This window comes from Tubulanus polymorphus, chromosome 5 (genome assembly GCF_964204645.1).
Source record: "Tubulanus polymorphus chromosome 5, tnTubPoly1.2, whole genome shotgun sequence".
Taxonomy (NCBI): Eukaryota; Metazoa; Nemertea; class Palaeonemertea; order Tubulaniformes; family Tubulanidae; genus Tubulanus; species Tubulanus polymorphus.
The window spans coordinates 1,594,162-1,622,008 of NC_134029.1; the positions used below are offsets into that span (position 1 = coordinate 1,594,162).

A 27,847-nucleotide genomic window follows, 5' to 3' on the forward strand; every position below is an offset into this window, starting at 1 on the left:
AACTTCAAATATAGCCCTTGTGCATTTCCCGCATAGCAATCGATTTTCATTTTATGTTAACCACATGGCGTGTCAGGCCCCCGATATGACATGACATGCATCGGGGCTTGTCACGCCATGTACAGCGGTTCTTAAGAATACCGTAAATGTCTCTAGTACAAAAATAAAACAAGTTTGTATGAACTAAATAAAATATATTTTACGACACGGCATGAAGCCAGTATCAATTCAGTGTCTACTCAGTTGCAGTCGTAATATATAAAGAATTTAGATAAATATTTGTTTGTAATTTATCTCATATCAAGATTCTATTAATTAGAATTAGGCCTACTCTCATCCGCCGCGGCCCTACTTATTTAGTCGGCCTACTTAGTCAGTAACCTGACTGTGGTTAAGTTTCACGATCGGATATTTTCACAAACCACAAGTTGGTATAAGCCCATCCGAATATAAAAAGCTAACCACCAACGAATAGGTAACTAACTAGGCCCTACTCTGCTAGCCTACTCAGTACTCGTCTTTCAAACATAATTTCACTTGCAGGATCTGTGATTGTGAACAAAAATGCTTCTGGTGCCTCGGAATCGAGCTTATACAAGAATAATCAGTCGAATGAACACTGGATATTCATTTATACTATCATCACTAATATCGGCTAGTTTATTAAGCAATATGGCGACCAGCTCAACCTCGGGCGCTGAAAATATCTCGAAAAAGTTGAAAAATGTTATCGTTTTCGGTGGAAATGGATTTATAGGTGGCGCCACCGTGCGACAGTTAATCGCGAGTTCAAAATACGACGTAACAATCGTGAATCGTGGCAGTTGGAACTGGGATTCACGAGACAATATTAAACCCCATGTTAGACATATTAACTGCGACCGTTACGGTGAGGGTTCGATCGGCTATGTGTGTCCGGAACTGGTTAAACTGGTCGATTCAATCGACTCGATTCATGCGGTGGTCGATTTCAGCGCGTACGAGAGTCGAGTCATCGTCGACGCGGTGAAATTATTAACCCGTAAACCGGTCGGAGTTTATATCTACATCAGTTCCGATTCGGTTTACGAGGTTTGTAATAAAACTCACGAGAATCCGTCGATTGAGACTGACGCCGTACGACCGGAGAACGCGGCAGAACGAGAACGACTGAATTTATTCGATTCTTACGGGCATCGAAAACTTGAAGGCGAAGAGGTTCTGTTGAAAATGCGGGCGAACGATGGTCCTGCATACGTGTTTTTACGCTTACCCGATGTGATCGGTCCACGCGACTCGACCGATCGCTGGTGGATCTATCAACTGTGGATAAAGCTATCGGCGTACACGCGTGAACCGGTGCGATTGCCGCGGTCCGTGTCCGGGGAACCGCTTAGTTTCGTTTACGTAAACGACGTAGCGCGGTGCATCGCAGGGATCGTCTCGACCCGAGATAAAACCGTTTATAACGAGGCGTATAACCTAGCGTTCGACGAGACGGTGTCTTTAGAACAACTGCTCGAAATGATCCGAGACAATCTCGTAGAAACGCAAACTAAATTCATTTACGACGAAGACGTAGAGAAGGAGTTTTATTTGTATCCGTCGGTGACGAAAGGCCCGATCGATATAGCTAAAGCGCGGCGGAAATTAAACTGGAAACCGACGTCGCTTGAAGACGCCGTTCGACAAACCGTTCAGTTCTACGAGAAAGCGATGAAAAACGCGAATTTCAAACGAGAAATTAAAGAAATCGTGCGCAACCTTCGAAAAGACGTGTTTCATTCTAATACGTTGTTGTCTGCCGGTTTAGACGAATTGTACGGTTACAATTTACACGCGGAAAAACAAAAACATGATGAACTTTAAACGCAGCAGGCATTTTACGCGTAGTCCCAAAATTCACAGCAAATAATCTGACTTTAAGGTTAGACTAAAAGCACTTTAAGTGGGTCCTGGTTTTTGGTGACTGATGTATTGTAAAGTACATTTGACCTCAGTTGAGTCATCATCAATAAGTCGTTAGATGGTTTGAGTCCTTTGTATTTCTAGTTCAATATACTAAGTCGTTAATTGTGTCAACATAATGATAGTCTCAGCTATGTCGACTTACGCGAGTCTGATTATGATTAAAATTCAGTATCAGTATTTATAATGATGATTCTGCTGCAAATTATTCAAAAAAGCTGAATTATGATTAAAATGCTTTATATTCACTGAAACATTGCTATGTATTCTTATAAAGATTATATTTTTAGGTAAATAGTTAGAACTCATATCAGCTTGGTGTTCGCGATGACTTTAATTAGGCTTATGCAATTTAGTTTTGTATACCGCTTATTGTTTCTAATGATTAACATTGAATATGAAATGTATATTTTTATAATGTTCTTAAGTATGTAAAGATCATAAGAGAATAAAATGTTTAATCAATTTACCCATATAGAAAATATGAATTATAGTTATTCGATTGTTTTGTTATTTCCACGAAGAATCGCACCAACTGGGAAAAATAATAATCATCATGGATACTTTTCGCAATACACTGCATACTAAACTATATAAAACTTGAAAAAAAATTTGATGTCAATCGTCCGCGACAGGACTCGAACCTGCAATCTTCTGATTCGAAGTCAGACGCCTTATCCATTAGGCCACGCGGACAACTGGTATTGATGGTCGTCGATTCGGTTCAAATCCCAAAATTATCCGATTTGCATTATTCAGTCGCTGCGCTAGACTTTCACTTTCTCAAAGGGAAGAAATTAAAAAATAAACATTTATGAGTTGATGATTAATGGCTGAATAGATATTATCAGCACGTGTTATCTTAGTTTTAATTCGTTATCTTAATTTTGACCTCAATCTTTGACCAGTTATATCTAGTTTTCGAAGTGACGCAGTGAAATCACGTTTCACGTCGAAAGTCGGTTGAAATATTCCACTGGATTTAAATTATTGTTTAGGCAACGCATTTTGCATAGTGTTTTAAGAGACTAAAAGAAACAATGGGAAGTGACTATAGAGATGAAGAGGAGACAATACTCGATGGAAAAACTGATAATCACACTAATACAGCGAATACCGGAATTGATTATGGTGCAATCAAATTAGAAGGAGGCCAGTATATTACAGTTTTCTCTGCAATTGTAAAGAGGATCAAAATTTGCACAATCGTTTCAATATACTGAATTATTTTTTTATAGAATGATGGATTAATCTACCTCACTCAAACAATCAATTCCTTAACTCAAACAATCAAATCCTGGGCCCAGTTCCACAGTCGTGAGAAATAGTTAACTCTAAGTTCATTTTCACTATTCAAATTTAACTCAAACTGTGGAACTGGGTCATGTTTGTTTCTTCGTTTTAAAAATTGTAAAAACGTTTTATATTATTAGATATGAGCAAAAATTCATAGTCTTTATGAATTTTTGATATGAGGAATAGATTGATCATAAGTGATCATCGCACAAGTCAATAAGAATGCGTACCGCGTACACAGATTAGATAAACCCTAAACTACTATTCGAATTTTATATATACAATAGTCAAGTGGTTTCAATGACGTTAATCTTTTTTTTTCATTCGATGAATTACCGCAGTAAAATTCCATTTCTAAATTCAGTGAAAAACCTATACAGAACTTACTTAGAGATTGAACCACTTTTTTCACTTGTGATATTTGTCTTCCAGCTTCCTGATTTTCAATGGGATAGACTTGTTTCAGGCAACAGTAATTCTTTTTTTACCTGTCATTACATTTCATACTCAATTATCTCATTTTGAATTAATTTGATTCAATTTCTGGACGCCTAAATTTTACAATTACAGACGAATTTGTCGTCACTGATTACAATGAAGAGAATTCAAGTTGTAAATGCTGTAGGTTTTTGCCACATTGGTACAAAGAAGAAGCAAAAGCCTTGACGAAACTTGCCTTACCGATGGTACGTCGTACTTTAGGTTCTAACCGACCAAAATTGAATCAAACCCGGGACACCAGTCCCGCAAATCAATAGTGTTATCAATCCAATTGGTCTATATATATTTTGATTTTTACAAAAAAAGGTGTTCACCTCACTTTTCAACTTTTTGATGGGTCCGATCAGTTTGATATTTTGTGGTATGTTGAGTACAGATGAACTCGGCGGTGCAGCATTAGCAAACACGGTATCTATAATAATCTATGGAGTATAAAAAACTTTCAAGTTCTGCAGAGGGATCATGAATAGATCTGTCATTACTCATTCATCATTTGTTTAGGTGATAAATGTATTCGGTATTGCTCCTGCATCGGGTATGGCAACTGCAGCGGATACGCTTTTCTCTCAGGTAAATAACTTTGAATTTCGATATAAATCTCAATAGAAATTTTATGTATATAGAATATTCCCATTAGAATTAAGGGTAGAGTGTTGTGGATGAACCGCGTTAACCTGGTGTCGAATCAGTTGCCTGTTGAAACTGATCTCGAAAGCTCCTACTTTTAATAAGAATGATAACTGCCAGAAAGTATTGTAAACCATTTCGTTGTAATTTGATTTGGTTGTGGGTGTTATTTCAGACGTACGGAAGCTCAAACAAGAAGAAAGTTGGCATTTATTTACAAAGAGGTAACATACGATAATCTGTAGGATTCACAATTAATCGCATTGATATTTCAGGTCAAAAATGTCAAAGACATAATTCAGAATGTTCTTTATTTTTTCAAATGTATTTCAAGCTTTGCTGTTAGTAAGTTTATTGATATTACCATGCTGGGCCGTGCATCTCAACATAGGATCAATATTCGTTCTCATTGGTCAGGATCCGAAGGTTTCCGCGTAAGTATAGGTGCCTAAATCTATCGAATTATCAATCATATATTTTGACGGATGAATCAATTGAATTTTTATTTCTTATAATCATCTACAGAATAGCCGCGGACTATGTTGTATATTTCATGCCTGGGCTGTTTGTAAGTATCAGAAAATACATAAACAGATGCTATCAAAATCATACGTAGATTTTTCAAATGGGTTTTGATTGTTTGTTTGTTTCAGTTTAACTACATTTATCAAGTACTTCAAAAATATCTCTACAATCAAGTAAGTGAAATTAGCACCGTCCACATCGTTATTTCTAACACAAATATAATCACTGTCACTAAGAGATATTTATTCATTGCAGAATGTGGTGATTCCTACAATTATATTTGGAGTAATCGGAACGATTGTGAATGTAGTATCTCACGTGATTCTGTTAATAGTTTATGATTACGGCACCAAGTAAGTTACGTATGATTACAATTCGCAAGCATTTCTTCATTCACGGTAGAAAGTTTCGTCAAATTTGAAAAACAAATGCGTAACCTCTCAACTAGAATATATATGTTGGTACGAAAGTTGAATATCTAAATTTTCTTCAGTGGTTCCGCAGTTTGTCAGGCGATGGCGTTTTTTTCGATGTTAGTATGTATACTGGTATATATCGTGTGGTCCGGTATATACGAGGAAACCTGGTCAGGTACGTAAGATACATATTTTATATCACGTGTGAAATCATCGTGAGATTGATAAACAAATCGAAGCCAGTCAGTAGCAAATAACATAATTCTTAATGATACCCTGATGTTTGAAACAAATGACACGACCCCCAGAGAAAACAAAATTAGTAAACATGTCGATTATAAGCCCTATTGGTATCACATGGAGCACGGAGCTTAGTGGTGGTATCATTAGTGGAGCACAGAGCCTGCACCCAAATACCAATTTGAATCCACCTGAAATATTTTCTTGATTTTCTAGGTTTCTCTATGGAAGCATTCCAGTGTTGGGGAGAATTTTGTCGAATTGCGATTCCTGGTTTACTGATGATATTCATAGAATGGGGATCATTCGAAGTGGGAACTATTCTAACAGGTAACGTTATATATACCATAGGACACTATTTCTGAATTTCTCAATTTCTTAAGGTATTCATAGCTTTGAGGATAGTTATAGTTTAGATAGATGTTGATATGATACGACTGAATTTATCAGGTTTGATAAATACCATACAGCTGGATGCACAGGCCATCATGTTTCAGTTTGATACTATAATCTATATGGTAAGAATTCGCTGCTATATAGGACTCGTGAACTCATCGTTATTATAGAATAAACCTTAATACGAATCAATGTATTTGGACGATAAACGAAGCCAAAGTGAAATATTTTTCATCTGGAACACTTTCAAATATATATTCTATGTTATATATCCAAGAAATTTCGTACGTAATCTATATTCGAAGGAGAGAAATATTCGGAATCTTACAAATTTGAGATATACAATTTAACGTCTTCTAATAGGAGTGATAAGCGTCGTACAGCTAGATGCGCAGTCTATTCTATTTCAAGTTGCTACATTGACGTGGATGGTACGTATACCATGCATACCTGATCCGGGGTACATTTCACGGAATCACTTCAATCTAATTAGTTATATGATTACAATATGAGATTTAAATGATATTTCATTGATGTATATCACAGTCTGTGAAACGGCCCCTGTGGTCTATTCGCTTATCGTCCATATACCATGCATCCTTTTGATTTACAAATTAATCATAAAACATGGATTCCATTTGTAACAAAACTAAAATACTATTTAGTCAAATCTGAGTAGTGGGATTACTACATCAATGAAATTGTGATTTCAAGTGATTCATATTTATTATATTTCACACTAAATCTTGATTAATTATTTCTCTAATTGATTCTTCTGTTTTCGTTATTCTAATTGAAGCCAAACTTGCTACGTATTTATCTATGAATTATTTGTCAGAAATCCTCCTCTCCCATGTATCGTATATTATCAGCCCTGATTTATATAATTTCAGATACCACTTGGATTTTCTATATCTACCAGTATTAGAATTGGCCAGTTTCTCGGAAAAGGCGATGCGTTATCTGCCAAACGAGCTGGACGAACCGCTGTCTCAATCGTATGTGAGTTGCCCGTTTATCCTTTGATTCGTTATCTTCAGTTTTATTAATAAAGGAAAACTCACATTTACAAATCCTGACCTTTATTTTTTAGGTATAACTGCTACAATAATGAGTATTGTTGTAATAAGTCTTCGAAATGAATTACCGAAGATCTTTACTGACGATAGGTACAACTCATACCCTTCGATCATCAACCTATACAAGTTCTATAGAATGGACACTCACAATTTTTACAACGTTGAATTTTTCAGTGAGGTGATAGACTATTCGGCTAATGTACTGATGCCTGTTGTAGCCTCGTATTTGATATTGGACAGTATACAGGTAAGTCCGATGCTTCTAGTTGTTAACCCTTTGACTACCAGCAGTTCCAACAAATGGTATATTGTCATATTTACAGGGAGTTTGTGCTGGAATATTGCGTGGTTGTGGAAGGCAACAAATCGGAGCCGTATTCATCTTCATAACATATTGTGTTATTGCATTACCAACAGGCATCCCTCTCATGTTCCTAACTGATCTACAATCTCAAGGTTTGTAAATCAGGCGTTTAAAATTTCATCGCTACAACGTTAGAGTGTTTCATCAATGGTTACCTGCATTTATTCCAATTTTTCATATTCTCTAGGAATTTGGATCGGTTTAAATATCGGATTGTTCGTAGAAACTTGTAGTTTTGCAATACTCATTATTCGAACTGACTGGGATTATTTCGTCATAAAAGTACGTGTGTGATTTGTATTGTAATTCACTTTCCGCTAATAAAAGTAAAGTGTGAATCAGAAATTAGCGAATCAGTAATGAGTGAATCTGGTAATGAGTGAATCAGTGATCCGATATGACTGTTAATATTACAGGCCCAGGAAATAGCTGGAACTAAAGAGGTGTCAAACTCTGCACTTAAAAGAGAAAATCCTAGACCGGATGAAACTACGGGTAAATATATCACATCAGATCTCACGATTGAAAGTTTTCGATGCTATTGACTTTCAGCAAGAATGTTTGATTATACAGGTATATACAGAAGTTGATTAAGTGTATAGTTGTAATATTAAGAACTAATTGCGTTAGGAGTTTCTTAGTATTTTGATATCAGGTAAATCAATTTTCATAGAAATCCCTCGATGACATCAGTGGATATAGATGAAAATGTGTTGAAAAATAACCAGGCACGGGCTACATCGTATCTAAATAAAGAGTCTAATATCAGCAGCCCACAAGTTTCGCTGACCCATATTGCGCTATCAATGACAAGCGACTGTGGTGACCGATGATAGGCACCGACTACGAATGACCATACAATCGTCTAATACACGCTTTCCCGTGTATTATCATCCAATGATAAATTCAATTTTGAAAGTAAAAGCTTTAGTTCAAATACTTCTCAAACTTTTCAAAGTCTTCTTTACTTATATGACCAGGTTCACGCTGAAAAATGTCTATGATCCAGTTTTGAATACAAACGTATATGTCTATTGAAGAAATGTGAATTCTATTTCGACACACTATTATCTTGAATGATAACTCCACAGCTATATTCTTGTTATGTGTTCACATCGATTTTCCACTAGCTAAAATGAAACGCTGAATAGACTTGTGATGATTCCATCGGGACGTTTAATAAAACTGAAATGAATTTTCATTTTACATGTCGACCAATGGTAAAGTTGGTAAACTATACAATCCTCACTAGTGAAGTCATTAATTAAATCAAGGTGATATTCAAGTCATTGTGAATTCTGCACCAGATGAATTCGTCTGTCACGGAGACGGTCGCAGTCGTATTTCCCGCCTATGTTTCATCCATAGTTCTCACGAGTATCTCGAATCGACCCGGAAGTCCGAGTATTTGGCTGGTCACATCTATCATTATATTCGTATTAGGAGCTGTTGGAAATATTCTAAGTTTTTTAATAATGACGAGCAGTAAACGATTCAGACACTTGTCTTATTCGAATTATCTAGCCGTGTTAGCTATTACCGACTGCGGAACGTCAATCGGGTTTTGCCTATTACCAGTTGTGTATTATGTATCTATGACTAGGGGCGACAGAACCTCAGCTGTCGATCTATCCAATTTGGCTCTTTGTTCACTTTACGAATTCTGTTTTTCGTTGTGCGTGTTTTGCAGTTCGTGGCTGGTAGTTGTGATCGGGTTCGAGCGACAAATAGTCGTGTTGTTCCCATTTGCCGCCCGAAAAATCTGCACGCCCAAAATGGCGCGCATTATAGTCATTGCACTGGTGTTGATCAACTGTGGGGCTTGTAGCCTTCAGAGTGTTATTTTCATGCGTTATTCCGTACGCGATGGATGCCACTATTCAGAATTCAGCCACAACTTCATCGTCTTTGTTTTCGGGGCAATCTACCTATTCGGTGCCCCGATAATAGTGACGGCAGTTTTTAACTTGACGATTATCATAAAATTAGTCGCAAATCGTAATTTTGGTACGAATACCAACGTTGGAAGTAAGTCGGCCAAAACACGCCAGACGACTATAATGTTAGTAACGGTCACCGGGGCGTTTATTGTTACTACCTTGCCATCTACACTGACGTCATTGATTCCGATGCCCAGCAACCTTCAGGGGAATCTTCACGCCGTACTTTCACTTCTGCAAAGCTGTAATTACAGCATGAATTTCTACATATATCTTTTACTGGGGAAGGAAGTCAGAGCCGTTTTCGTGAATTTCTTTAGAAAAAAAGAATAGAAATATATATATGATAAAATGGAGTAAAAAGGCCACGTCATCATGCGGTTCGCCTACGATTTCACGGATGATTTTGTTCGAAAAAAGACCTGGGAGATTCACGGAACATGAGTTGTCGATGTTGCTTCTTGACAAACTGTATTATTCACATTAAACAACGTACCCTAACACAGAAATGTATGGAGTAAATTTCCCTTAGTTTCTTTCAGTAAATTGTAGTGTGAATAAGATAATAATAATACTGATAAAAACAGCTGCAAAGCAGCGATGACAGCTTTCTGCCTTGCTGGTTTAAATGTCTAAGAAGCGTAAAAAGTCTTTGTTAAAACCATGGATGGCATTTTTTCCTACTGTCATAATCACTGGTGGCATTTTTACCGGTAGTATTTCTGCCGAATCACCAAAGATAGCATAGGCGAACAGCCGTTACGGTTTATCGGTTTAGGCACAGAATAAACGGAAATGAAGTCAAAAATTAAACCGGATAAAGCGGATGTATTTTAAGACAGTGTAGCTTCTTTTGATTTTAGATAGACCGGTATCGGTTTTGGTCGAGTCTGCTGTATTATATTTCAGTTTTCTTTGATTTCGATTTTTTCAGGGTTATTGACCGAAGGTAACGACGCTGGCATTTACAATCCCAACTACGAACAAAAGTTCGAACGGAAAATATCACGTGGGTTTACCCGTAAACAAAGCGTCGTTATAAACTACTCGGAGAATCGGTTGACAACTCAGGAGTTGATATGTCGCCGTGGTTTGTTGCTGATCATTTTACTAGTCGTATTAGCTATTGGAGTTTATTTACACATCGTATTCCCAGTCGAGTGTGTACAGCCTTTCTCAAACGGAACTTACCCCGATTCTATATTTCCTCATTGTCTAAGTTAAGATCGTTCTCAAGCGGCCGCTTCATCCGATTGCATAAAGAAGATGTATTTTCGTTATAATAAATTATCATTTGCAATGAACTGTTTTTAATAGTTGTTCTCTGTGTTTGAGATACGGGATCCCTGGCTCGACACTTGAGGTTTAAGGCGAAACTTTGTCACCGGGTTGAATTGAAAATGACAATTTCCTGTTCCGGATCATCCAGTCGCGCTTGAAGCCAAGGTTTCAGGCTGTGGGGTTAGATTCCCGATACAGGTCTGGCGTTGTCCGCGAACGCTTCGAATTGCATTGTAAGGCTATGAAAATATTCATTCAGTTAAAAAATGCAGGTTTTCGAGTTGATTTCATCGCGATTCTATTTTTCTATGTCTGAAATAATTGGTCGAATTTATGAACTACACGCTGACAAAATGTCTTGTTAGTAGTTTTTTTCCAATTGATAATACTGCAGATGATGTCCTCCTCAACACATGTGAAATGTGCCGATAAAATCCTTTCCAATTGAAAATATATCTCCAAGTCACAAGTGAAGTGTGGACGAAACTTGAAGAACGTCGTCGATGTATAAGCAGCATATAGATTGCATTAATACAAACCACGATAGCATAAAACGTACACTAAATTTTTTCTTACAATTAACAGTGAATTTTATTACATGCAATTTTACAAAGCCACAAGTATCCATAGTTCATCCTTCAAATAATAAATCCTGATCATACTGAGGCCTTACCGATATCACTGTTTCATTTCATACGATCGTGAAAAATGCCCAAATATATCACAATATCTATGGTGGACCTGATGAGACACATCGAATTGTTATATTACAATAAAGTGATCCAGAATCTTTATAAAATAACTGAAATCTCTAATATTTACATGGATTTTTCTAATCTTTCTTTCGAACTTGTTTCATTTTCTTGTGAACCTTCACAGGATGTTTCCTGTATCGAAGACACCCTTTTACTATTTACACTATGCTACAAAAACCATATATTTTACAAAAAAGCACCTTTTTTCCAGTTAAATGTATTCAATTCACTACAGAAAAATGTGTTACATACAAATTTCATTGAAATGTTTGTAATAATTCACACAAAGCCATTTTTCTTAAAGTCTGTGTCGGGTAATAATTTAGTTATATACACAGGAATTAGCGTTATAAGACATATTCACTTCTGCAGTCTATTGTTTATCTGTAACTAGTAAAGTTCAACTGGGTTCAGTTTCATTAAAACGATAAAGCTTAAAGCTGTTAAGTTTGAATTGTAATCCCAATTGAAAATATGAAGCAACCAACAGCAATTAAAGCAAAAATTTTGAGTTTTTATGAAATATTACCCTTGTCTGTTTGTAAAGATGAACCGATCAACTAATTCCATTTTTCAGAAGGTAAAAATCTAATCATGTATCTATAATAGGAAAGAATGACGGGTATTTTAACCCCTGCTGCCTATTGCGTCACCTATTGAACAAACTTTGAAATCATACATCACATTTCTGATATCTCATTGCAATGAAATTATGCTCATAAAGAAATATTTTGGTGGAATCTGTGAAAGTGGGTGAAAGGATTTCTGATAAAACCAGGCACTTCGTCTTACAACATAAAATAAATATAGCTATTTACAATCATACATTTCATTTACAATTCAAACGCATTTGGATCAGCGTTTTCTATCACAACTTTATCAATATAACAGGGTGAAATATGTATCCCCAAGTGAAAAGAACAAAAATTCATTCATGTATGTAAGAACATCTCGGTTATGTTTCTATCTAATCAATACCTATTCATCTGAATAAATTAGGATGGAAAATTCCATCGTATCCAAGAAATAATCCTAGAAATTACAACCAATACTTTAGTTATAGACTGTTTGAAATATGAATAGCTTTATAGATTGAAATGGTTCCTAGAATTTAAAACATAACTAAGAAAAGACATTTAAATATTACAAAAAAACTGGATGAGAATTAGAATCAGAATATATCATTAATACAGTGTTAAACAAAACATCATACATTTTTCAATGATTTGAATTGTCTAGATTAAATAAATGATTACGAATGTATCAATAATAATGACAATGGATTAGTTAAAATAATTTAGTTTATAGCGAAGATAATAAACAATCACTTTAATTAACTTGAAAGAGTATCTCACTGTAAAACGATAAAAGGCAAATTAATGAAAAGTGCACTTCATTGCAGCAATAGTTCGTATAAATTAAGGGCACAAATAGTTGTATTTCCGCGAATTCAGACTTTAATACGTCGCCTTCAGTTCACTTGTAATTTCTGATAGTTTTTCACTAAATCCAGAACTTTACGATTGTTACATGAAGATGAATCAGTGGGTTCCAGGTTACTGGGAATAGGTTTCGGTACCGATGAAATCTGAAATTAAAAAATACATAAAGACACGATATGAGAATTTCAGCACGTGCGTGAATATTACAGTTATCAGGACCCTGCAGTCCAGATTTGACTCTTGGAGCTAAAAAACTGGAAATGAACTGATTTCAACTGTTGAGTAACCTACAACTATAGAACTGGTCAAGGATCCAGTTACACAGCCATAGTTCATGCCTTACACTAGATTTAAAGAAAATTTTAGTTCTATATTCAATCTAACAATTTGAGACCAGTCTTTAAGATCACTTTTGGACTTGAATCTCAACTATGCAACGGGGCCCAAAATTCAGTTCTGCAGTTGTGAGTTAAAATTAGTTCAATGAGGTCAAATCCAGACTCATAAGTTTGGAATCGGTCGGGTCGTGGGGTTTAACCTAAAATGGTTGTTACTTCAATAATCAAACTTATCCAGGTAATTGTCATTTAAAAACGTTTCTTTTTTATGAAAATAAATACGAACCTCTTTCTTGTCGTCTCTTCTCGTCACTACAGCTGCCGCTGGTTGATTGGTTGTCGACATCATTTGAAATTTTGCTGCTAATTTTGCCGTGGATACTTTCACAGCTGGAGGAGCTACGGTAGCTGCGGTAGCTGCAGTAGCTGCTGTATTCTCTAATTTCGGTTCGTTCTGTAAAGAATCCGTTATCATCTCATCTCGTCTATTGGTGCTGGGTTGTTTTTTACGAGCGAGCGCGATCCACGACGGTTCATTGTTGTTATTATTTCCCGATTCGACGCTGAACGATGATTTCGTCGTCGTCGGTTTATTATCGATTTGATTCGTCGGTGATGATTTAACGACAGGGGGCGCCGCGGCGGTTGCAGGTCCGGAGAAACTCTTAGGTCTATCAGTCAGTTCCGGTTCGACGTCTGGGTTTACCGGTACAGTTTTAGATCGAGGCTTTTCGATCGGTTGAGCCGCTATTTGACGTTCTTGCTGAAAACAAGCGGGTAACCCAATTTTACGTATCGGTCGTTTAGGCTCATCGATGACGGACTCGGAATCGGTCTCTATTTTATTGTCCGTAGCTTTCACGAACTGATTGTGATTTTTCGCTATTTTCTCCGTGTTTTTGTTGTTATTTGATTCATCCATTTTTTCCACAGATTCTCTCGCGGCAGGAGGAGGAGGAGGAGTCGTTGTCATTGTTTTCTCATCCTCAGGATTTCTCTTTTCCTCCAGTGATCTACTCATGAATACACTGTCATCCAGTGAAGCGTCTTGTGTTATTTTAGCCGTTGATGTCACCGTCGCGCTCCCAGTCTCTTCATCTAATGTATCCAAATTAGATTGAGACAACTGAAAAATAGAGTTTAGACATTTAACAAATCTCTCTGATTAAAGAAAAAATATGCATTATAAAATTATAAATTTCTGATAAGTATCACTGCTTGATGCACTGGAAATCATAATAGTATAAGATTTTTCAAACATGATCCGAGACTGACTGAACCAGACTAGAGTTGAGACAATTTACTGAGTAATAACAGCAACCGTATATTTTATAGTTAGGATCTTTGGGCAGCTACGGGATCTAGGAATATTGGATGGCGAGGGTCTTCTGGGTATAAAGCAGTCGTGTCGAAGGCTGCAAGCGGGATTCCGCCGCCTCAGTGTTTGAAATCTTTGCAGAAAAACATTAAAAAAACGATAAAATTTCTGAGAGGATGAGTCTCGCATATCACTGTCATCATGACAAATAGGGCAATGAGCTCAATGGGAAGGCTGGAGTCCGACGCTCTCGAATCACCCCCTAGATCGCTTCCTGTTTACACAAGTGAACAATACTTACAGAAGCTGCTCTTCTCATGTTACTCGATTTACGACGTGATTTCGGTCGAACTTGTATTTTATGTCTGAGTATTGAACTATCCAAACTTTCTGAAAGTTCGATGCCTTCAAAATCTGACGAATCTATAATCGATAAAACAAAATCAATGTTACTCATAAGACCCATACGTTCTTAAATCATCTAAATCTTGACTGAGCAACGGGCTGCTGGGTCCAGAATGATATCTCGAAGTCAGAATGATATCTCGTGCCATAGAAGTTCAAAACTCACCGACAGAAGACATAGATTGAGATTTAGATTTGCGGTTGAATCCTGATTGTTGTCGACTAGTTAAATCGTATTCCATCTCTGAACTATTTACACTATTCAAACTTTCACAACCAGATTCATTTCGTCTTGACTGTAATTGAAAGAAAGAAAAACCGTGTAAACTTTGCGTATACCGTGGTAAGTATGAGTATATAGGAATTAGTAAGGTTGACTGTACCATGGTTATAGCGTGTTCGATGTAACTGTTATCAGCTGTAGGGGTACTCGACGTTGGACTTTGCGGATAACCATCATCCTCTTCAGACTGTGAACTGTTTCGATTCTTAATCTTCTTGAATAATTCATCCTAGAAATAGAACCAAAAACAAACTCATCAACTGATGGATTATCGTCACATACATTGCTTCAGTCGTCACTATTTTCAGTCCTACAATTTGCGTATCAATTTATAGCGATCAATCCTACAGTTCAAACTTAACCGCGATCTATTCAACCGATTCTGATATCTACCGTCCAACTCGACAAAGACAGAGTTGGCATTTCGAAAAGTCGTCACTGAAATCGTGTCTATTTAAAATTCCCTATTTGTATTTCCAATCTAATTTACTAAACGTAAATTGTCAACATAACGATTGCTAGTCCCGACTACAATGACTTAAGCAGCGAGTTTCACTGTGTATCTAATTAATAAGGAGAAGCTACATATTAAAATATCTATAACACACACACACATATATATGAAAGGCTCACATGAAACCATCATCATTTCACATTAGTATACCCTAATCAATTGAAAATGTTACTGCGGCAAGCGAATGGAATGTGTCCCGATGTTTGTATATAGATTAACCGTGTATTAAGCATTAATCGGATGATAATCTTTTTAATGTCATCTGCTGTTGTTTTTGTTCGATCAATAATCAATAATTCTATTGATCGGTATCGGTGTATATAGAAATACATGAACAGCGCTGGAGAATAGAGAGCAGTGGAATACATTCCAATAACAAACTGAAGCTGTTTTATAGTTTAACATGTCACGTGCAAATAATCTGTAAAAACTACATGATTAGAATGACAGTTCAGTGTGACTGCTGAAAACTGATCAAATTATACCTGAAATAAACAGCAGATTCATCCACTTTAAGTGTATTCTTTCTATAGAATAATCAGCAGTGACATTTCAGCTTATTTCCCTCACAGTAACAGTGACAGCGCGATTTACGCAGTGATCGACCAGGGGGCTTCAGAAACTAAAGAATATCTATAATTATCAGCCTAGAAACTCGTAATGAAGCTTGTAGATGTGATTATACGCTAATGACGCTCGTAGATGTGATGAGACACTAATGAAAAATGAAAGACTGATTGAAAATTGATGAAAAACTGATGAAAATAATTCAACGATAAATTGATGAATGATGTTTGATGTTTGATGATGGAAATTGTGCACGGTTGGGTGAGAAGAGAGGAGAGAGAGGCAGGGAGGGAACGAAGAGAGGCAGAGAGAGAACAGAGAAGAGAGAGAAGAGAGGGAGAGAGGCATAGACAAGATGAATGAGAAGAGTTGGGGGAAGAGAGCCGGTGTTTTATCGAGAGAGAATATTTTCTTTTATGCATAGAAATATTAGTCATTGATCAATGAACCATGAACAGCAGTTTTCACTCATCCCTGAGATACACATTAAAACACCAGCACCAGCAGCAGCACCGGTTGCAGCAGCAGCAGCAGCAGCAGCAGCAGTAGAAATAAAATCCATTCAGAGAAATATACCATAACAATCATTCATTTCAGACGAAATGAGATCCAATTTTAGCCATGTAGAAACTACTTTTCACAGTATTGTAGCAGCATATAATAAACTAAAAGCATTCTGAATGACAGACAATTTACAGTAATCCATCGCTGGCTTCTTGTCATCATTATCACGATGGTATGAATCCCTGAAGAGAAAGTTGGAAGTGTTTTCTCTGACAAATGATTGACAGTTTTATACATATTTCAAACTGCGCCACCACAAAGACAACAATGACCTAACAACATCGCACGTGAAATTATCCAGACGATTGCATCATCATCATCATCATCTCCATAGAAACAAAGAGATTCCTCATAGAAACAAAGCATGTAGTCATAGAAACAAAGATAGTCGCGGATAGTCGTTTATAAGGAGCACAAAAGAACAAAGAGTATTGTGACAAATTCGATGATGCTGCGAAACTGCTGTAAAAAAAAACAAGGGCTTTTTGTCGGTTTTCAGTGAAAAAAGAATTATCAACAGCCCGAAGCATTTGAATTCATGGAATTGAAGCTTTAGTTGTCTGGGGGTTGGGTGGCATCTGTCACTGATAGACTGTAGTCATACAACAGACGTTATATACAAATATATTGAACAGACTTCAGAGAAATGTCTGGAATTTCCTGATGATCATTTTCTAAACTAACGCATCGAAACGAACAGGATGTTTTTTTGAGAGAATAATATTTACCAATCAATCAGTAATGTTAAAAATGATCACGCTTAGCGCTTAATGTCAGTTCTACAATATTGATCAAAGATAAAGTTTATTCAAAATAGAGAATTTTATTCGATATATAACAATCACACTGTTGAGATAAGATAAGAATGTATATTATTTCTTTATTTTCCCTAGTCTGATAATATACAGATATTCAACCTCTGACTAAATACAAATACTTCCCTGAAATTAGTTCTAACACGGAATATAGTATCTAAACAACTGGATCAACAACATAAAACAGCATAATCTAATTCCATTTAAAACTGACTAAAACTTTCCTGTTTTTCAATTTGTGGGTTTTCTGCAATAGATTATCAAATATAGTAGAATGTTATCAGTGTACATACCTGCTTTATCAGATAATGAACAATATGAAAACTTCATCTACTGAAATACATATATATATCCCACACCGCTATATAGAATATATCCTGAATTTGATGAGTTAAAACGACTTGTTTTTCTCAGCGTTCTGTTTCCTTATAACGCACGCAACCAACACTAGCGATTATCATGTGACACGTGGTTACCATAGAAACAAAACTGCCGTTAAATGAAAAGACGCCACACCCAGGGTCGAGTGATTACTAAATTTATATAACTATATGAAATTCGATCGATTATGAGTTTATTTTGACTGTCTCTGAATAAATGTACTTAAAATACTTGAAGTCTGGTAAACAAAAGATGGATAGTAACACTTCTTAAAGTTTTCATTTTCTCCAATCATGAAATTACGACTAAAAAAGGACTGATGATAAAAACACTTTATAATTCTGAATCCAAATACTCCTTTTAATAAGAAATCTTCCTACTCATAAATCATTGATTTGTAAAATAACTTCTACTGAAAATTATTGAATATATATTGTAGGCCTACCTAGGAGTACTACTCCAAGCTGTAAGATTGTACGTACTATTGTTGTTTGTCCCTGAACTGTCGAAGACCTTAAAACTGACACAGCCGAAACTGTTATTGAAAACAAAAACACTTTTGCTTTGAATGAAAGATTCACCGCATTGAATTGATTTTTCCTCTTTAAAAACGGCATTTTGAATCAAGACAAAGTTCAATCATACATCTGTACTTGTTAATATTGCCTGAAGCAAATAGCGGAATCAACTCGAGTTTAATCTATGTAAAGATTTGACCTGTGAAATGAATAAGGATTTCAAATGCAGCAATAGACAGAACGAGCTCACAGCTAGATTAGTAAAATCTATTCATGATATACCATATTTCTGTTTAACTAGACCCAGTCACTGTATCAAACCTTATATACTCGATACGGTCAAACTACGTAAATTCCTGAAAGAAGCTTTTGAACCTCTGTATCCGACTATACCACAAAATCACTACATCATCATTATTACAGCTATCATATTTTGTGTTACATGATCCACTATACTTTGTACAAAGTTGGACAAAGTTACAATAAAATGAAATGAAATAAGATTGTGAGGTATGTGATGATGAATTGGACAAAGATCATCTTGTATCATCAATATCACCACATAATTTTCAATACACATTCTAGAAATTTCTACTCCAGCTGAAATATATCAAATATTGAATTGTGGATGACTTTATCCATTTGAGTATAAGTACCGCTGCAGTCTAGATGTAGCTCTGAATAAACAATCTAATGAATAACAAATTCCATTGTACAAAATTCAATGCCTTTTGCATCTAATATTCATCTCTGGGTTAAACCGGTATACTAGAAAAACAATCATCATAAATGTGTCAGAATTATTTGCAATTAAACCCTTAAAACTCAACTCACTTGAAATTCTGGTATAGAATTCATATTGCCTGTGTGTGTGTGTACATTGCATATCAAACATATAAATGATAAGTAAATATATTCAAATACACGTCTGTCGTAGTCGTCGTCAGACATGTCGACATTTTGGGTCAAGTCTCTATAATTAACCTATAATATCTATATTTAACATGAATCTTATTTACTGTGATTTGTCACAATAATTACAGCAGTAATAACAGCCAGCCTCACAGTAGCAGCAGCAGCAGCAGCAGCGGCAGTAGAACAGTCTACCTATATTCATAACAAATTATCTTTGAAAAATAATTTACGACCAAATTCAGCACAACAGATTACCGAGTTCAGGTATAAGCTTTTAAATTCTTTTTGCTCGTTCTACATGAATACCATATCACAATATAAACTTCATAGATGTTAATTCAGATTTGATATGATATGAACATTCAATTCTATAAACCAATAGATGTCTAGTTCTGAAGAATTTATCACTTACTACATATTCTGTAAAACTTCTTACCTCAGTTCCCTGTACTGCATTTTCCTGAACCTTAGTTTCTAGAACTTCTGTTTCTAGAACTTTAGATTCGTGAACTTCAGTTTCTAGAACTTTAGATTCGTGAACTTCAGTTTCTAGAACTTTAGATTCGTGAACTTCATTTTCTAGAAATTTAGATTCGTGAACTTCATTTTCTAGAACTTTAGATTCATGAACTTCATTTTCCAGAACTTTAGATTCGTGAACTTCAGTTTCTAGAGTTTTAGATTCCTGAACTTCAGTTCGCTGAAGTCCAGTTTGTTGAAGCTCAGTTCCTCGAACCTTTTCTTGAACCTCATTCTCTAGAACTTCAGTTTCACAGACCACTGTTTCTAAAACCTCAGTCTCTTGGACTTCGTCAATCTGAACGCCAGTTGCTTGAAATTCAGTTTGTTGAACCTGAATGTATTGGTTCGGTTTCGATGACCATAAGCAGCCCATTGTGAACGAGAGATGTTTTTAAACGCAGCTTAAAATGTCAATATATGTGTATCCAATACTGTAATCCCAAAATCGATTTGATGTTTAATCCTGATAAAGGTTTAAACATACATTCATTAACTCGAAAGTTTCTCAATTCCTCATCTGTAGGAATGACGTTCAGTCATATCCATAGAAATGTTCACTGTAGTTTTTGTTATATTGAGAGATCAGTGATTAATATGTTGTGTTTCCACTGAATCAAACTCAACAACTCTCAACAATCGCTGAAGTTTTCTTTGCGTAATTAACGAATAAGGATAAAAACGGGATGAAATATGACAGCATCCTTACTGCTGCTGCTGCTGTACCAGATATAAACTATCCCAACACCGTGTGGCGAATATTATCAAATTCCTCGAATCACTTCCTGAATGTTAAACTATGCGTCCAAACAATTTACACAGAATCTAATATACAAACTACGATTGAACTCAATAAACATCATCGATGTTTAGTTCATCATGATTTAGAGAATTTAGATATCTATAAGTTATGATATAGAAAACTTGTAAGATGACTCAGATTCTCATCGAATGTCTAGACAAAATATCTATCTGCCCTTACGTCCCCTCTCTCTCTCTCTAACTCTCTCATTAAATTCAGAATCATAGGAAAAATATCAATATGTGGAGTGCTGTTAATGTCATGTAAAACACCAGTTTATTGTTTGAACGTAACTATTGACCTCTTCATTTCAACGGAGACTGAAGCTCAGACAAATCAGTGTCATTAAAGAGGCGTCTATCGTCATCTCATTGAAAATCAGCTGAATATTCATCGATGAGATGTTATTGACGTTATAAAGAACCCGGAGATTGAACCAGGTCTATCATAGATACCTTCGATTAGCAAAACTTCCCCTGAAATATCGCTTAACGTTTGACGCGAAAACTATGACAACCAACGTTAAGATCATCAATCTCGCGTACATTGAATCTGAAAACAATGTCTCGAAATAGACACATTAAAAACCAACCTGGAATGTTCGAATATGGACGGTTTCCATTGAGACAGAAGTTTCATTAGGTTTATTGATGACGGCGGGATCGTTAGAAACCTGAGCAGCAGTAGATACAAATACACTATCAGCTGACATACACCGTGTAGGCTGCTTCTTACTCGATTTACGTAATCTAAATTAAAAAACATTTCATATTAGTTTATATGAACTAACTAGAAAATGGGAAAGCTCTTTTCCGGAGGGCTGAGGGTGAGTCTGCATGTTGCCATTACGCTTTATGGTGCGCCACTATACAATTGCAAGCCAGGGGTCAAACTGAAAGTGTTTAAGTTACTTCATACACAGAGGACCATTCAAAATGACCGATCTAAGCAGATTCTCTTTCATAGTGACAACGCACAGATTTTCTGGTCTCCTGAAGTTTGTTGAAGTTTGTGTTGGTTCTGCTGTAAATCTATGCTAATAAATGATCTTTCAACCGAAATAATCAATTAACTTTCAGTTTTTATCTTAACATTTTAACAATAGGATTTCAGTTTATTATAAAATAGAGCAATATTTGAATAGTTTTCGTACCTTGAAAATGGTTTAAATGAATGTTGTTTATGATCGTCGTGTTTAATGAGATCCGATGTTGATTTCGGACGGACGGATACCGGAACGATTTGTGATGATTCGTTCGCCGGATCATCTTTACTCGGCAAACGGGATTTACGACCACGAAACGTGAATAAACGACGTAATCCTCGTAATCCTTTAAATTTCTTTCTTTTCTCGTGAACGCCCACTTCTGAAAAACAACAAAAAAGTTGAAACCAAAAGAAATTTAGATCATTATGCAAAGATAACAAGGAGAATTATCAGCGCGGCCGGATAAAAGTTCGCATCAACATAGAATTTTAATACATTCATCTGTTTATTTCTCGCTACTTAAAATAAATGACAAGATGCAAATTTCTCAATCACAATCAAAATGATCATCTAATTCGTATATTCTAACACATACCTTCTTGATCATACGTGATCATATCAGCAGACGATGCTGATGACGTCGATGTCGTAACTCTTAATTTGTCTTTCATTTTTCCTTATTTACATTTAAACGATTTCTAAAAATACATAAAAATCCCCACTATTTATAGATAATTTTGCATTTATCTAAATATTTCAGGCAATTCCTTCCAGAGAATTGACAGCAGATCTAAGCTGAATGCCTCCCGACAACTTACTGAATATATAGTAATTCTATAATAGGTCAAGATTAAATTCTTTCAGAAATTACTATAGATTTAACATTCTCTGGATATTTAAAATGGTGTCAATTTGACGGCTCTTGTCTCGGTTATTTTCCTAACACATTAGATCTTTATTCTAGTTTGAATAGCGTATTATAAGAAGCTTGTAGATTTTCATAGGTATAATTAATTACAACCACATGAAATACAAAACTCAGGTCACAGAATTATATACAGTTTGGTGCAGATTATTTCATTGAAGCGAAATCTGACAATTAAACACTTAAAATTCAAAAGCTTGAATAATCAACTTATAAATGGTCATCATTGCATTCAATGATGGCTGTTAGAAAACAGCCAAATGTTAGGTCCCAATATACATTTTGAATTTCGAGAAAGATTTTCAGTCAAATATCAGATTTTGCTTTTTTCAAGGATACGTTTCTATAGTCCATACACAACAACCTTTATCTAGTCTACATTTGTTTTAAAAAGTACAGGAACAGACAGATTGTAGTAGACCTGGTTACCTATAAACAAATAATACCTGATTAAAACTGTTTTTTCCAGTGAAAAGTAATTCATTCATCCCTGAAACTACATCAGCATGAATTCACACATAATACTGAACTCCTGTCGAAACAATTTCAGAAAGTCATGAATACAATAAATAAACCCCCGCTATTTCTAATATACGTCAACTGTCAAACAGGACTTTACAATAAAAACTGTGCCATGTTTTATGTCTGGAGAATCATGAATTGATTATTATTCTGTATGTAAGACAAATATCAAAGAGCCCTCAAAAATATGCTAATGGTTTAATATCGTTGATGAAAATATGAATAGCAAAAAATTAATCAGTCAAAAAATGTGAGAAAGAAAAAGTTCATTTCAAAGTTCAGTGCCAATAGTTTCAATGATGAATTTTCTAGCTACGCAATAGATGAGGTTATTTACCTGTAGCAACCAGCAGTGACCGTTGCAGTGAATGTATTAATAAGACATGATTTTACACGCAGTCACACATCCACGCACAGGAGTGAGTTGTTGCTAGGAATTCACTGAACATTGAGATTGCGTGATAAAAATTAATTGAATATCACTGTGTACGAGACACTGTTACACTATAGACCCAGTACTGTTCATTATAAACATGACATATTACTGTAGATACTGTATTGAATAACACGATACTGTATTGAATAACACGCTGCAGTATCAGGTTACGATAACACCTATTCATATTCTATTCTTACTTATTAAAAATCTTCAAATAGATTATAACAATACTATCCAGAATAATGTTTCATTTACGAACAAACGGGGCCCATGAAAATCATAACCTTCCTCACATTCACAGTAGGTCCTGCTACCAAAAGATTTGACTAAGAGCGAATCTGATCATTTATAGAAGGCCTATATGAACAGTTCATGTTCATTTAGGTTTTAGGTAAATTGTTAATTACAAACTATGTTCCAATTAATTGAAATTAAACATATGTCATCAATTTACTAATTTTGTAAGTTCCATGTAGGCCCTATTCCATTTGTGATTTAATATTCTCTTTAGGCCTAATTGATGATGGAATAAATATTATTACTATTATCATTATCATTATACACTTATTACTGACGTCAAAAGATCTACCTGGTTCTAAAAGTGTGTCAAATCCTTACTGATATACTGTGTTAAGAGTGTTTGAAATAAATTCATATCTATCCAATATTCAAAATAACTCCACTGCACAACAGCACATATCTATATACCCAGCACAAATAAATTTAAAAAATACAGCCAGTCATTGTTTCATTAGTTCAATGTAAGTTCACACCCTAAATGATATACACAACGAAAATACATTAAAAATGTGTGTCATTCGGGTATCATTGATGACAATCAGGACTAAGGGTTTTATTTCAGCATTCAGCAGTTTAGGGCTTGAGCTGTTAAATACTGTCTAGGATAGAAACACTTTGGAAGCAATCCACCTGTTAGATCTAAATTTTTGGACTACGTTTTAGGAATGCAGAATTATCTATATATTCAAGAGGAGCCCATTCATGGTTAAATTGAATGAAAGTTTTCCCCATGGCTGAACCTAGGTCCGTGCTTCAACGCACGCACGGACAAACAACCATTTAGTCTATCAATCAATGAACCATTGAATGATTGGTAGTAAGTCACTTTAAATTAAAACCCTGAAAATAATTGTTTGTCAAGTTGTTAATTTCTTGGTTTCTATACCTGTATTTATTTCACATGTAATTCTCGCGTGCGATCCTGTTAATGTTAGACCCATCATTATTCAAAAAATAATCATCTGTTCGTTTGTTTTGACATTTCTATGCACACGAATCGATATTAAATCGCATAACCCTGACCCTGATTCGGCGCACGTCACTTTCGATTCCACGCTGAGTAAGATAGCGAAAACGGCCACCGACGTACTACCTTTAGTCATAGCTAAATTTACTTCCGTGTTTGCGTAGAAAAGAAGAAAATTATCTCTAAACTTCTTTTTTAGACTTAAAATCGATTGACAAGCGTTTTAACCATCGCCCCTGTTAAAATAAACACACAATGAGCAGGTAGCAAAAATAGATTGATGTTTATATTCCTCTAATTGATGTAGAATTACAAAAAATATCGACCAATTCAATTCAATGCATTTTACTGCCGTTTCAATTAAACGCTCAATCAATTTTATTTTTCAGAATTAACGCATTCATCTCCGCTGAATGTTTATTTAATGTTTTGCCGAAAGAAATGATTAATGGTATATTTGAATAGTAAGAAATTATGGAAATGATAATTTCCTTTTCAGTTTTAAGTTTACAATTGATAAACAGTGGGATTCTACAGATGTTAATCACGATAAACGAGTTGAAATATCATTAGAACCTTCGACAGATAACAACAGTGGTTCGCTGATCATTAAAATCACAGCTCCTTTCTTCGATGATCCCGCCAGACCTGATGGTGAACCGGGAGAACCTTTCCCACAGCTCTGGGATTATGAAGGTATCATATTAGACCACTTGACCAATAATCAACTACCGGTACAGTATGCAATATCTACTTCAATTATTCAGGAAAAGATATTCATTTTTTCTTCATTTCGATTTCAGTTGTTGAAGTATTTTTCCTCGGAGATGATGAAAAATATTTGGAAGTTGAACTTTCTCCGTAAGTTTACGACATTGTCAGAGAAAACCTCATTTCTTCCAAGTAAATGAATGAATACTATAAGCCGTTTTTGTTGTTGTAGACACGGGCAACATCTAGTGCTGTTACTGAATGGATGCAGAAAATGTTTTAAGGTAAAGAATTTTTTCTCATTTGTAGTCCACATTATCAAGTTGGGATATGGTTCCACATTTCTTGATTACAATTTGAGTGGATCCTGATTTTTAGTGTTTGACACTGATTTAATTTCAGGATCAGCTCAGTTTAAAGTACACCGCTCGGATAGATGGTACTCAGTGGTCCGGTGAAGCTGTTTTACCAGCTGATTATTTTCCACCCAACGTCAGCAAGTTAAATGCGTACGCGATTTACGGTAGTGGAAATAACAGACAATATGAAGCGTTGTATCCGGTACCGAAGGATCTATTTTCACAGCCAGATTTGTAAGTAGATCATTATTACGTTGAAAACTTATCCAAATCATGAATTATAATCAGTAAATTGAATTGTGAAAATTCAAAAATAGAGCTGGACCAACAAATGTTAAGTTTCACTCTTAAGTCCAGTTTCAGCCTAAAACGGTTAAGTTTGAATTTCCATAATGGTGAATCAAATTCAAACCGTGAACTATGGTTAGGACTGGCTCCTGCTGATATTTTGTTTCTTATTTTTTATTTCAGTCATCGGTTAGAATATTTCCAGTCTATAGACTTTAAGAATTTGGTGCCTTCGACACAAAACCGATCAGACTACTGGAAGAATATAACATAGTTAATTCATCAATGAATGATCGACTAATAAGGAAATGAGGACATTCAAGTGAAGGATATTAATAACAGTGGAAGCTCATTACAACAAACTTCAGGGGACCAGAAAATTTGTTTCTAGTATCCGATAAATCGTTTTATCCGATGTTCTATTGCTCTTTAATGAGTCCTTGAACTTTTCAGCTGTGTCCTTGTTTGGAAGTGTATTTCTAGTCGAATAAGAATGTCTTGTATAATATCGTTGAATAACCACATCTTGCGTAAAGAATCGGGATGTGCTGCCATCTGGGAGATAATACGAACACTAATCACTGTTTACCGTCAGTTTTCTAGGACACTGTAAAATACCGGTGCTAATTACCACGACTTGTCAGACATAATTTACAAAATATTTGTTAAATATTTCCAGAACTGTAGCAAGTTATTTTTCATACCGGAATAAATAGATTTGATCAATTATCAAGAGAGTAATAAATTTCCTAGTTTTACTGACTAATGGGAGACATGTGCATCACTTCATGCACTAATAATCATATTATTTCATATTCTTACGTAATCTAAATTTGCTGCCGTTTGAAAGATGAATTATTAACACATAAACATCAGATGGTTTGGTTGATATTCCCAGGATTTTCATTCATTTTCCATATGAAATCAAAAATTCATAAATGACGAGCTCATTCCCGGGCATAATCAGGGTGACCACCGAATGGTAAAATAAAATAGATGAATTTCGTGAAAAGTCTAGCAGCTTTTATCAATATCAAATCCTGGGATCAGGTGCACGACATTTTAATAAATCTGTCTCTTTTCTGGACAAATCAATATCAATTCGATCCAATTCCACAGTTGTGAGTTCAGAGTTAATGAAAATAATGAACTTATCTTAACTCAAAACTGTGGAACCGGGTCCCGAAATTCATCATAATATTTACTGAAGAATTATTATTTCAGTAAGACCCTCATTGCTAGTGCCGGTTTATGCATTCTTCACAATAAAATGAATCCATAATCTATTTGGAAATGTTGTCAATTCATTCGATTTGTTCAGTATTTCGATTAAGTGATGAATATAAATATCATTATTGATATTTGGGTGGAGTCAAATAGACACACAGACAGACACACACAGATTACTCATTGTACTCGGTGTGAGTGAGAGACTGGTAATCTAAGACAGTCGTAATCTGCGCTCATTGTTTTCGATTTAGAATATCAACGAGGCAGTGTTTGAATCTATAAACTCCACTCTAGTTTTCACGCGAGTTTTAACTCGCTGCTACTCACAATGATTAGCGGTAAATCAGTGAGATGATGTCTCCACGCCATC

At 35.5% G+C, this 27,847-nt stretch overlaps 3 protein-coding genes and 1 non-coding gene across 5 annotated transcripts; 2 read left to right on the forward strand and 2 right to left on the reverse strand.

Annotated features, from left to right (window-relative positions):
• Positions 1-224: 224 nt before the first annotated feature.
• LOC141905302 (multidrug and toxin extrusion protein 1-like) lies at positions 225-10,595 on the forward strand. The gene is made up of 21 exons (XM_074794138.1): positions 225-281; positions 544-1,845; positions 2,964-3,099; positions 3,814-3,929; positions 4,051-4,152; positions 4,246-4,314; positions 4,547-4,595; positions 4,706-4,805; positions 4,897-4,939; positions 5,025-5,069; positions 5,152-5,249; positions 5,390-5,487; positions 5,769-5,882; positions 6,312-6,379; positions 6,842-6,950; positions 7,042-7,117; positions 7,202-7,274; positions 7,351-7,483; positions 7,579-7,673; positions 7,808-7,886; positions 10,266-10,595. Exons 2-21 carry the CDS (start codon positions 565-567, stop codon positions 10,553-10,555), a joined length of 3,174 nt encoding a protein of 1,057 aa, XP_074650239.1. The 5' UTR covers positions 225-281; positions 544-564; the 3' UTR covers positions 10,556-10,595.
• On the reverse strand, positions 2,571-2,643 carry Trnar-ucg (transfer RNA arginine (anticodon UCG)). Its single transcript has one exon. It is a non-coding gene; the product is annotated as a tRNA-Arg (tRNA).
• A 580-nt stretch (positions 10,596-11,175) lies between the features above and the next one.
• On the reverse strand, positions 11,176-24,917 carry LOC141906507 (uncharacterized). Of its 2 annotated transcripts, XM_074795834.1 has the most exons (9): positions 24,809-24,917; positions 22,332-22,434; positions 21,902-22,115; positions 21,341-21,497; positions 15,254-15,382; positions 15,037-15,166; positions 14,767-14,888; positions 13,434-14,273; positions 11,176-12,955 (listed from the first exon to the last, which is right to left on the reverse strand). In XM_074795834.1, the coding sequence occupies exons 2-9, from the start codon at positions 22,405-22,407 to the stop codon at positions 12,839-12,841; spliced, it is 1,785 nt and encodes a 594-aa protein (XP_074651935.1). In that variant the 5' UTR covers positions 22,408-22,434; positions 24,809-24,917; the 3' UTR covers positions 11,176-12,838. The 2 variants fall into 2 exon arrangements, with proteins under 2 accessions (XP_074651935.1, XP_074651934.1); XM_074795833.1 differs by lacking the exons at positions 21,341-21,497; positions 21,902-22,115; positions 22,332-22,434; positions 24,809-24,917 and adding an exon at positions 19,864-20,677.
• A 112-nt stretch (positions 24,918-25,029) lies between these two features.
• On the forward strand, positions 25,030-27,520 carry LOC141906528 (UPF0462 protein C4orf33 homolog). The gene is made up of 6 exons (XM_074795859.1): positions 25,030-25,152; positions 25,389-25,585; positions 25,693-25,750; positions 25,833-25,884; positions 26,003-26,193; positions 26,431-27,520. The coding sequence occupies exons 1-6, from the start codon at positions 25,145-25,147 to the stop codon at positions 26,519-26,521; spliced, it is 597 nt and encodes a 198-aa protein (XP_074651960.1). The 5' UTR covers positions 25,030-25,144; the 3' UTR covers positions 26,522-27,520.
• Positions 27,521-27,847: the final 327 nt, after the last annotated feature.

Bases quoted from the DNA above. Each gene is read 5' to 3' on its own strand.
- LOC141905302 (XM_074794138.1), top strand. From the start codon at position 565: ATGCTTCTGGTGCCTCGGAATCGAGCTTATACAAGAATAATCAGTCGA. The intron at 5,070-5,151 runs GTAAGTGAAATT...TATTCATTGCAG, and splicing joins AAAAATATCTCTACAATCAA to AATGTGGTGATTCCTACAAT. The intron at 5,250-5,389 runs GTAAGTTACGTA...AATTTTCTTCAG, and splicing joins GTTTATGATTACGGCACCAA to TGGTTCCGCAGTTTGTCAGG.
- LOC141906507 (XM_074795833.1), bottom strand. From the start codon at position 20,322: ATGGGCTGCTTATGGTCATCGAAACCGAACCAATACATTCAGGTTCAA. The intron at 15,167-15,253 runs GTACAGTCAACC...TTTCAATTACAG, and splicing joins TCGAACACGCTATAACCATG to TCAAGACGAAATGAATCTGG. The intron at 14,274-14,766 runs GTAAGTATTGTT...TCTATTTTTCAG, and splicing joins ACATGAGAAGAGCAGCTTCT to TTGTCTCAATCTAATTTGGA.
- LOC141906528 (XM_074795859.1), top strand. The intron at 25,586-25,692 runs GTATCATATTAG...TTTCGATTTCAG, and splicing joins ACAGCTCTGGGATTATGAAG to TTGTTGAAGTATTTTTCCTC. The intron at 25,885-26,002 runs GTAAAGAATTTT...ATTTAATTTCAG, and splicing joins GATGCAGAAAATGTTTTAAG to GATCAGCTCAGTTTAAAGTA.